Source organism: Mycteria americana, chromosome Z (genome assembly GCF_035582795.1).
Source record: "Mycteria americana isolate JAX WOST 10 ecotype Jacksonville Zoo and Gardens chromosome Z, USCA_MyAme_1.0, whole genome shotgun sequence".
NCBI lineage: Eukaryota > Metazoa > Chordata > Aves > Ciconiiformes > Ciconiidae > Mycteria > Mycteria americana.
Window position 1 is genome coordinate 36,812,897 of NC_134396.1, and position 11,395 is coordinate 36,824,291.

The 11,395-nt window shown below is 44.4% G+C and overlaps 2 protein-coding genes across 6 annotated transcripts in view; both read right to left on the reverse strand.

The window, feature by feature from the left end:
* The window catches only part of KIF27 (kinesin family member 27), a 38,977-nt gene extending 37,542 nt beyond the window's left edge, over positions 1–1,435 (reverse strand). Inside the window, exon 1 of the mRNA XM_075488234.1 lies at positions 820–1,435. The gene's annotated coding sequence lies outside the window, so the exon portion shown is untranslated. The remainder of the gene's footprint in view (positions 1–819) is intronic.
* A 132-nt stretch (positions 1,436–1,567) lies between these two features.
* On the reverse strand, positions 1,568–9,792 carry QNG1 (Q-nucleotide N-glycosylase 1). Of its 5 annotated transcripts, none has more exons than XM_075488231.1 (5): positions 9,561–9,792; positions 9,081–9,171; positions 7,672–7,931; positions 3,167–3,362; positions 1,568–1,921 (listed from the first exon to the last, which is right to left on the reverse strand). In XM_075488231.1, the coding sequence occupies exons 3-5, from the start codon at positions 7,894–7,896 to the stop codon at positions 1,689–1,691; spliced, it is 654 nt and encodes a 217-aa protein (XP_075344346.1). In that variant the 5' UTR covers positions 7,897–7,931; positions 9,081–9,171; positions 9,561–9,792; the 3' UTR covers positions 1,568–1,688. The 5 variants fall into 5 exon arrangements, with proteins under 5 accessions (XP_075344346.1, XP_075344345.1, XP_075344343.1 ...); XM_075488230.1 differs by having other exon boundaries at positions 9,141–9,431; positions 9,561–9,710; XM_075488228.1 differs by having other exon boundaries at positions 9,081–9,431; positions 9,561–9,709.
* Positions 9,793–11,395: the final 1,603 nt, after the last annotated feature.

The window sequence follows — 11,395 nt, forward strand, 5'->3', positions numbered from 1 at the left end:
GGTACCAAATGCTGCTGGATCCCAAACATATCTTTTTTTTTTTTTGTGCTAATTCTAAGAATATTTGCAGTGCAAGGGAAAGTTTGCTGAACTTCCTGCTTGCTAAACTCCCACACATTGCCTTTATGAAAGCTGTATTACTAAACTGGCAGAACTCATCAGCTAAGCTCCCAAAATTCAGGTTTGTTGAAAACAAAGAGCTTTAAACAGTTGTCTTGTGGTTGCAAAGAGAAGAGTTTTTGCATTTTTATTCCATTTAGTTTGAGAACGGGGCCATCCCGAGCTGAGAAACTATCTGAAGTTGAAAAAATAAAAGCCCCATTTTATTAAGTGAGCACAAGTAAAACAAATAAGCAAAGCATGAGACTGAAATCAGGCTCATATCGCAGCGGACACAGCGATCAGAAGCAACTATATAAACGTACTAACTACAGATTCAAAACACATTTTGATCGATTTCTGTTTTTATTTATCCGGGTACATTAGTTTTACCCCTTAGCAAGCACTGCTTTAAAGTCCTGATATTCCCCCCTCCCTTTTAAAATTATATTTAAAACAAAAAAAATTAAGCCAAGGCGGGAGGGCAGGGGGGCGGGAAGGGAAATCCTATCCCCTCTTTCATAAGAGAATATGGCCATATGAAATCGGCGTACGCCAAAGCCACAGAAATACCGCGGTGTCGATGTATTGCGTGCCCTTGTCTGCCAGCAAGCGGGAGCAAATACCCCGCAAGGCTGTTTGCTGGCAGGGGCATTTTCAGAGCGGGCCACTACATTTGCCATGTTTGCCGTGTCTCCAAGTGCACCTTTTACTCCAAACCTGAGAGAAGCCGGGAACGGGATCACGCCTGGGTCTCGGGAGCCGCCCGAGGCCGCGGAATCCAGGCGCCCGGGCTGGGGGGCCGCGGAGCCCCGCTACGGCTCCGGCGCGGCCCGCCGTCCCGCCGGGCCGTCCCCCGGCTCCCGCACCGCGCCGCCGGCCGCGGCCGGCGGGCCCGCGCGGAGGGGCGCGGCAGGGAGGGCGGCAGGCCGCGGCGGAGCCCGCCGGGGCGGCGGCGGCGGCGGCCGGTCTCTCCCCGTTGTTTACGGCGCCTCGCTAGGCAACGGCGGCAACGTCCGGCGGCGGCCCCCGCGGCAGAGCGGCGCCGCCTCGCGCCCCGCCGCCCACAGCGCCCCCCGGCGGCGGGAGGCGCACGCCGGCGGCGCTCGCTGCCGCCCCGCCCGGTGCGGCGGGAAGAGACGCGCTCCGTGCGAGTCACCCGCCGCGCCGTGGGTCTGGGGCTGCAACAGCTCGGCTCTCGCCCGGGCGAGCGTTTGCTGAACACAAGCGACAGGCCCTCCGGGCGCAGGTGTGACAGGGCACCCGCAGGCACGGCACCGCGGCCTGCAGGGCTAACGCACGCACAGGTACGCGTGCCAACACACGCGCGTACGCAAAGAGAGAAGTCAAAGCCGGGGTAACAAACCCTGAATTAACATGGATTGTCCAGCAAAGTTTGCACTACTAATTCCAGTCGTGGCGAGTGAAAGTTTCAGAGGAAAAAAAAAAAGGGCAAGTGGTTAATACATCATCAGAAAATAAGCATTCGATTTAGCCAGTTCCAAATTAGTACATGACAAACCACCATACGAAAAGAATAATTGCAATTCGAAACATAATGCATCAGTACAATAGCTATCAGACTGGACTTAGTAATATATACAGCGTACTCGGTGAAATGGAATATCTTTCATCTCCTCCCTGTGATCCCTGGCATAGTCCCAAAGATGATAATCGAGTAAAACTGCATTGATCTTTTCACGCATGTCTTGACCCTTCTTCTGGTAGAGCTCCAGCAGGTGCTTACAAATCAATGCACAACACCAAATCGAACAGCCACGGATCTCCACCTCCTCTCTATCTCCAGACTGGAAAATTGTTCCTGCGGGACACAAGAGACAGTGATCCAATTACGTTCAAGAGACAGAGGCCCCAGGATGGCCTGAATTTGCTTTTTTCCCCCCTCAACACTTATTCTATTCTAGGACTGCAGTTTTCATGACTGCACTACAACTGCTAACAATGTTGCTATACATTTTCTAACGATTGCTTTAATTTTACCATATAAGTTTACCTCCCATTCAATTAGAACAACATCCTGTATTCTAAGAGAGTGGTTTAAGAAAAGAGCAGGTGCTTGGGCTGTACTGCACATTATCCTTTTTGTCTCCACAAGCAAAGAAACAGTCATGTAGTCAAACATAATTCCAAGATGGAGTATCTTCTGCCAGGATAACTCGAAGATTCAAAAATAAAATTAAAAAAAAAAACAACACACAACAAAACCCCCCTATATATAAAAATATAGAGGGACCCATTTGTTTCAGTAACTTGGATAGGAATGTCCTTATTAGGATTCATGGACAAGATAAATTGTCTATATGATCTATTTAATATATAGGTATATATATATATGGCCATTCTGTTAAGATCCACAGACGACTGCATTCATCTGTTTATCTTGCTGTGTAATTTTAAAATTGCATAATAGCAGTCCTACCTCTAAATACAGTCATTTTACAGTGGAAAAGGGATTGGTTTATGTTTTTTATTCACTGAAGTTCATAGTTAATAAGTACCGGAAGATGGAGCCATGCTTAAAAATGAGACTCTAGTCTTATGCAATTAACTTCATTTAAAGCAATCTTTTTTTTTAATGGATGCTTATAATATTACCTTGCTTGCCACTAGCAGTTCAGTATGGATAAAAAGGAATGCCCATGCTTTTAGATCATCTTTGAACTAATGAAGAAATTGTTGTTTCTTCTATCTAAACCTGAAAAATCACAACTATACTCATGCTGAAAAGTGTTTTTTGCAACAGCAGCCCTTCAGAAATTCAGAGATAAACTGGCTTAGAGTCTCTTTAATCCTTCCCTTATCAATGTTTAATCCAAGGAACAGTTAGGTCTTTATAAAAACATAATCTTAAGATCTCACTCAAGATCATTGTTAGAGAGTAAGTTCCTTCCTGTTACCTCATCACTATATAAGAAGTCCTTGTTCCCTGGAGCAAAAAAAAACCCCACATAACCCTTACATGGACAAAACATTACATTTTACAAGTAGCTTTAGTCTACAATGTCAAGAGGTAAGATTACTTGATATTAGTAAGTGAGGAACAAACCTTCACGTAGTTTCTTCATTAGTTCTTCAGAATACTTCATTGCTTTTAAATGAACAAGAACTTGAGGAATTCTGTAGTCAGCAAATATAGTCAGACTAGAAATGTCATCAAAAGAGCCATGTCCTTTGCCTTCTAATACACTCCACGTATCAGCCACAAGTATTTGTGCCCGTTTGTAGAAAGACACCCTTTTTTTCTGATGAAAGAAATTTACGAATTATTTAAGTGCCTGAAACATCAATACCTACAGCAAATGACAGGTACAGAGACAGACAGGTAGGAGTCACATTGTTCTATGAAACATAAACTATCACTTGGTTAAGCAAACGTATTAGTTAACTAAAACAAAATAGAAGTGCAACTCTTAAACACCTTAAAATCTCAACAATATTGAACTGCAAACAAGTATCATACAGAATGCTCATACGTAAATTGAAATAAAAGAAAAACATAGTAGAAGTCACTGCAGTGGAATAAAAATTGTTTAGATTCCGCTTGGATCTCGGAACACATTAATGCTGGTTTACTTCCACTTGGCAAACACTGTAGTTGGAGTCCAGCAAACACTAATTCTTTCAGAAACCCTAGAGTTCATCCAACCTTTTATTTCGAGGAGAGAAGAGTAAAAGGCATGTATTGGATTAGACAATTAAAACATTTCATTAATCAATTTATCCGTGATGTTAAAGAAATAAAATTCTAGTGAAAACTTTAATGAATGCTCCTGTGTTGTGTAGTGTATCTTACTGAAGAGGAGCGAGGAAAATTCCAGCGGAAGGTATATTGACAAATATAAGATTTTCTTAGATACTATGCATGGATCTATTTTTGTTATAAACTTTTTTTGCTGGTGCTAATCCTGCAGAGATTTACATGCTTTTGCGACTACTCACAAGGTGAAAAACTAAAGATATGCGATGATCTGTATGCTGTTGAGGTTTTCACTCTATGATGAACATAATGTGTGAATGTAAGTCCGCATCTCTAAGAAAAAAAGGTATTAGTGGGTTATGTTTTTTTCCTCCCTTTATAGTGAGATTAGATTTTTGGCTTTTGACAACATGTGCTAAACAACAATATGTAACTGGAATGGTTAATCTGAAATACAAGTAGGTGGGGATTCGACTTATTTCCATTCTGCCACCCTTCATATCACCACAATTTACAAATGGCATTTAAGCTAATTTATTTTGTTGCCAAGATGCTACTATTCCTGAGAGCAAAGCATATTTTTTTGTCATTAAATGCTATTCTCCAAAAACAGAGAACAAGATGTCCAACTACATTTCACAGAACAACTTCTGCAAACATCCTGAAAAGACCTTCTTTCCCTGTGCTTCATTTTGTATTTGACATAGATGCACACACTTCCTTCTGGAGAACACACACAATGTTGTATGTTAATTATTTACTTCCTGTTGTGATGTGTCAAGTGGTGTTTTATTATTTAATAGACCAAATCCCATCATAGCTCCTACTGCCCCAAAGCTAATGGAAACCAAGGACATCGCTCTTTTATAGAATTAAGATTTTCCCACTATAGTAAAGAACTGATTGTCTCCAGCACTACACCATTTTGCAAGAGCAGAGGAAAGGAGAACTCAAAAGGAACTTTTCATCTCACGCTGCAATTGAATTTGGAAGAAAAATACTGTCTGGGACTTGTCATCAAGCAGATGAATTTATAATTTCATTGTTTCAATTATTGTTGATTTTTATGCTGCACAAAGCTTCTGAAGTTTATGTAAAATTCTCAATACAAAAAATACTACTAAGCATTTCTAGTAAATTTTCCCACCCTTCTTTTCAACAGAAAGCAAGGAAAGCATTAGGTGGATGATACTATGTCTCAGATAGCATAATTTGTCCAAAAATGGAACATCTTACCAGATGGCAATAAAACTACACTTTTTTTTTTCCTGCAACATCCTCACTTTCCAGGAAAAGCTACCACATACAGGGACACTTGTGTCTCCTCTCCACTACAATGAGCCAGTATCAAAAGACATAAGTAGTTATGACCTACTGATATTAAAAGAAAGGTGTATTGCGTTGGCAAAGAGCAAAATGTGATAGCACAGCTAGTAAAAAAAGCAAAGAATAGGAGGATCACGAGAATTTTACAACCTCGGTCCCAGATGATGGGAAATAAAAGATAAATACATGCAATGCCAATGACTGGAAGCTCAGAAAGGACTCCACTGTGTCTATGTCAGAACATGAAAACCTTGATATGTGAGTGTAACATAGTCCAAGATCTACACTTCTGTCACGACTGAAATTCAACACAGCATCTAGATAGGAGCTATCCACCCAAGGACAAAAAAGTTTTGAGGATTTTGGTTTTGGTATGGAATTAACTTTTCAGAGGCAAAAGAACATTGGCAACTTCCATAATTACATTCAGTAATGTGTAATTATGAAAAAATATTTTGTGTATGTGTTTGCAAAAACATATAGCTGAAGAATTGTGTTAATTTTAGAAGTTCCCCTAGAAGGTTATAATGTAGGAGAGCTGTAGTAGTCTGTGATAGTATGATTCTACTGTAGAATTTATTTTATAATCATATATATTTCTATTATGGAGAATTACTGAAAAACACTGGTTTTCTATTGGATATCTCACCATCTTTGCAGTTCCCTCCTAACCCTTTATTGAAGGCAAAGTTTTACTTGTGAGAGCTCAACCCGCTGCAAAAGAAATGATGTTGATATTGTGATCCAGGTCACCTCACATTAGGTGCTAACACTGATTTTTATTTTTTTTTTAAAAAAAAACAAGTAGGGTGTAAACTTGGTCTACATTATTTCACCCACCTTCAAAATACACATCTTGCTTACTGAAAGCAGAAAAACAGCTTCCATATTCATGCAACAAGCTTTACTACTATGTCAGTGCTTACGGTCTGGGATCATTTTTGGAACATCTTTTCATTCTGTAGTCTGCTGCTGCTTTTAGGGAGGCTTGCTTTATAAAGCACTCAGCATCATCTCATGAAAGACATTACGTCAATGAATACAGTCACTATAAAGATAAGAAAATACTCTATTTATCACTTTACTTGGAAAATAGTTCCTTTTCGACCATAAAAATCATCAAAAAATTACTTTGTATGTAAAAACTCCCCATAAATGAAATTAGTAGCTTCAAAGATTAGTTAGAAAGAACGTCTGATTTTTCATGTAAACGTATCTTACTTCCTAGCAGGAGACAAAGGAGAACAAAATCACGCCACCTACTGAAGGGCAGATTTAAGTGATAAATGCAACAGATTCAAAACTTTAGTGATTGGTGTTCCAGGGAGTTACCTTGAAAAGACTGCACAGACAACTACTATAGGCTGCACTGTCACTAGAATAAAGCCTTTTGGACATAATGATGTAACAGCTGCATACTACTGCAGATGGAACTGAGCACAGGAGCAACTACACGTCACTGATGCTAAAGATCATGCCTGTATAGGCAAAACCAGAGACACAGCAAATACCAGAAAGTCTCTACTTCCCATCAATTTCTTTCAGGAAAACGGCTCCAAAGAGCTTCAGTATACTGTCAACCCTGCCAAAAGTATGGGTTAATTCTGGCCTGTAGTCATTTGTACAACACCTGTTGAATCAACAACAGCTATAGTATGGATTCCCAGTAGTTGTACATTTTCACAATTCTACCAGAGTTTCATTTCCTTCATTAGCCACAGAGATCCTCAAGGTAAAAGATGAGAGAGAGATGGGGAAGAGGAGGGTTGGTAGCAGTTCAAGGAAAAAAAAAAATGGGGGGGGGTGGTGGGGGGAGAAGAGAGATTCTGATTTTTCAGGCAGAAATTATCTCAAATATTATGCATTTGTAAGGAGTACAAAGGAGTCGTGATCTAACTGGGAACTTGGAGAGTATCAAAATAAATCACAACGAAGTGATTAAGACAGAGTCAGCATATGAAAAAAATGGCTCTCCTCTGGGGGAAAGAGGTGACTCTTGCCATTACAAATACATTCCTGACTAGTTAAGGACTTAAGACAATCAAGATTCTTCTACTCTTAATAAATTGTGTGATTTTGTTTTCAGAGGTTTAGACTGATAGAGAAATGAAATCTCAGTAATTTTACCCCAGCTTAACAAAAAAGTACACTGTGGTCCAAGGGTATTTATCTGTACGACTCATAGCAATTTACATAATTAAGATAACTGCTTCAAAGTCTGATTTTCCTTTCATTATACAGAACAATATCTTTACTGATTTGAGGCAAAAATACTAAAATAATAGTACCTTTCCTTCTTATTTCCCTTGAATTTTTCTTTTCAATACACCGAGTTCCACAGAAACATTTTGGTTTACCTTCCATTTCCTGGATTAAAAACCCCAACAATTCACAAATATTAGATCAATTCTGAACTGACTATCCTCTCAGAGAAATTTACATAGACAACCTAAGAGCTATTTTTTAAAGTCACAATCAGTAAGGAGTAAGTTCTTACCACAAGAAATTCAATGTTAGAACTAGCTTACCTCAAACAGAGCTTCATCTCTGTAAGAAGGAAAATTTTCCAGTACTAGACGTAGCAGTTTCTGAGCACTTTTCTCACTCATTTTAACACAGGTGAGGAAAGAGCCTCCAAACTTCTCTAACAGAACTGTTCCGCTTTCATTCAGCACCCGATGTCTTTCTTCAATCAAAGGTATGGGCACTTCTGTGTCAGAGCGAAATACATGCCTAACTTGGTCAAGCGTCATGGTGGCAAAATACGATGCACTGGTAATAGGTATTCCTTCAGAAAAGTAAAAATAAGATGTTTAGGCTAACATAACATATCCTAAGACCTAATGCAGTGGCCTACTACATATGAGAGCATTCATACAGAAAGATCTAAAGAGTCTATCAGCTCTTAAAATCAACAGAGTGTTCAGCAATAACAACACTCACACAGCTGCTTAAAACTAAACTTGTGTTTGCACACAGTGCTTCCTTCTACAGGTAAGAACTTTCAACATGCAACCATGGAACCTTTCTTACTTTTTATATGTAATTTTTCCCAACTGCTTAGTCTTCATCTTTGAGTGCGGTGTTTATGTAGCACACTGGCAAACATAGTTAGTATAGTCAGCACAGGACTGTTTCCCGGTAGCTTCTAATCCCAGTGTGCATTTACAAAAAGTATCTTAATGCAAACCTTCCCGTAATTTACAAACAAATATGTAGGAAATCAATTAAAACTTCCATCTACAACTACAGATAGATTTTTTTTCTGATGACAGCAACAAGGATGAGCACTAAAATACTGGCTGTGGAGGCATACGGGTTTGCCGAGTTACTGGAGCCGCTTTGGTACTAGATCAGTCCAGAGGATTCTCAGTGTAAGCCTCGTTTTCTTGTTTGTCAGGATTCTCAGTGTAAGCCCCGTTTTCTCGTTTGTCATGGAAATACGCCATTTATCTTAAGCACACACGTGAAATAACAGAAGCCACGAAGAGCTGACTACAGACATTCCTTAAAGTCTTTTTAATAGAAAAGAGAGAACCCAATTAGAGCCACGAGTTCCGTATTTTCTGTACAAGGTACTGCTAAAGCGCTCCCAGCTAGCTCCCCCAAGCTCCGCGGGACGGCCTGCACATACAGGTTTACCGAAAGAGCAGGCCATCGTTTGCAGAAACGGTTCCCGTTTCTGAGGCGGCGCCTTCGTTTCGTACTCCCCGCTCCGTTTCTAACACCCGCCCCGCCGCCGCCGTGCGAGGCGAGGCCCGGCCCCGCCGGCGGGAGCCCCGCTCCCCTCGGCGAGGCCCGGCCCGGCCCCGCCGGCGGGAGCCCCGCTCCCCTCGGCGAGGCCCGGCCCGGCCCCGCCGGCGGGAGCCCCGCTCCCCTCGGCGAGGCCCGGCCCGGCCCCGCCGGCGGGAGCCCCGCTCCCCTGGCGCTCACTAACCCTCGTCAAGGGCCCTGTTGACGGCGGCGCAGAGGGACCAGTAGCCGCTGTACGTTTTACTCTTGTACTTCACCAGGTACTTCTGCTCCTCCTGCTCCGACCAGAAGGAGAAGTTGAGGGTGTCCACCAGGAACACCCAGTCCACCGCCTCCGCGCTGGCGGCCCGGGGGTTCAGCTCGTGGAGGCTCTTCCACCCCGCCAGCCCGAACTCCGCCGCCGAGGCTCTGTCAAACAAACTCTCCGCCACCCGCCGCGCCCCCTCCTCGTCCACGGAGACATCCCTGCTGTGGCCGGCGATAAACCTGGCGGACTCCAGCGGGGACGGGAACACCTCCATGCTCGGCCGCCTCTCTGCGGGCAGGAAACACGCACGCTTTCAAGCCCAGCCCCTCCGCCGTGCCCGTGCCCCGCCCCGCCCGCCGAGCACCCACGGGAAGCAGCTCGGCAAGGGGCTTCCCCGCCGCCCGCACCCCAGCGCACCTCACGCCGTCGGGCTGCGGCGCAGGCCTCGCTCCCGCAGCCGCCCCCGCCCAGGAGCGGAGCCGCAGGAAGCGCCACGGCGCAGCAGCTCCCCCTTGGGCCGCCCCTCACACCGCGCCCCGCGCCGCCGCCGCGCAGTGCGCAGGCTTGCGGGCAGCCGGGCGGGGCCGCACAGGGCGGCCGGCCTCCGGCCTCCACGGGCCCGCTGGGCAGGCGGCCCTTGGCCGTGCCGCCGCCGGGGGCCCGCCGCCCGCCTCCTTCCGGCGTCGAGAAAGGCCCGGGCCTCCCACGCAGCCGCTCTCGCGCGGAAGGCAGCCTTTAAAGAGGAGCCCCGCCCGGGAGACACCGGTTCAGCCCCCACGGCGGAGCTGGCCCTGAGCTGCGGGTACGGTAAGGCCGGGCGCGCTCCCGGCACCCCCGCACCCCCCCCTCAGGGCGGGCGGCTTTCGGGGGCAGCAGAGCGCGGAGGGCAGAGCGGAGGCCCCAGGGGGGACGCCCGCCGACCCCAGCCCCGCGGCAGGTCCCCGGCTGGCGGGAAGCCCGGTGGCGCAGCCAAAGTCACGGAAGGTCGCTCCAAGAAAATCCCACGGCATGCTGCCGAGCTGCAGCAGCGCCCACGCTCACCTTCTTGGTAAGGAAGTTTTCCAAAAGATGCGCATCATTGCAAATTAAAAAAAAAAGGGCAAACAAAAAACATTTGCACGTCGATACTTTCCTCCGCATTTAAAAAACCCAAAACAAACCCCCGCCCACAACCCCACCCTTCGGCACATACACAGGTTGGGGGCACACAGAAGAATGCGGCACCCGTGTTTTAGTTGACTTGCACTTTGCCCAAAACCTGCGTCTCGGTTGCAGATTTCTCCCTCTAACCGGGGCTCAGCCTTTCCCAAGCCAGTGACGGTTCTACTGGTACGGTCACAGCTACCGAGCCAGCTGCTGCCCTCCTTCCCGCAGACAAAAAGCGAGGCGCTGGCGGTTTTTTCTCTTTAAAGGATCGATTACCGCTCTGCCGAGGAGATTAGCCTCTTAGCTCCTTGGCTTTCCCATTACATTTTAAGAGTAGCTGCTTACTAGAGCAGGAGTTGCCCCACACCATTAAAAAAGCGAAGTGAAATGTTACACAACCCAAGGGAAAAAAAAAACCCAAACAACCAAACCAAACAGTAAAAGAATCCACACTTAGTCTGGACCCATCATATCCGTATGTGCAACGCACTTGCATTTTTTAATCTGTTTTTATTCAGGAAGTGAAATTAAAACCTGTAAACTATAAATACAAATGCCAAGGGACTACATGAGATATCCAGAGGCTTTATATTTTTTTAATTTCTCACAAATAATTCCTATGGAATTCAACATACAACAGGGAAACCAAACAAGTTTAAGTTTTGCGTACAATAAAAAACAAGTTACAGAGTTAGATACCGTCAATTTGCCAATTTATAAGAACTTCTATCTCATACAAATGAAAGCTCAGAAAACAACTATAATTCAGTAATGGTAGAGCAACTGTCATTTCTAACAGTGTAATCTGCATTAAGCAAGCTGTCTATAACCAGGTGTACTTTACCACTGTTTACTCAGTGACATCACAAAGTTTTTAAATATTTTATTTATATACTGTCACCAATATATATATGTACTGCGGAGAGGGCCAAACACTTGCAAAAATGTCAAGTTTTACACAACATTTGCATTAATATTTTTGCATTTTTTTCCCAAACAGCAAAGCAGAGTCATTTTTTTTCACATGGTTTCTTTAATTTGTCAAAAAACCCCATATAACTCCATCTATATCACAGAAGCAGAAGAGCAAGCTTAACGGCAACTTT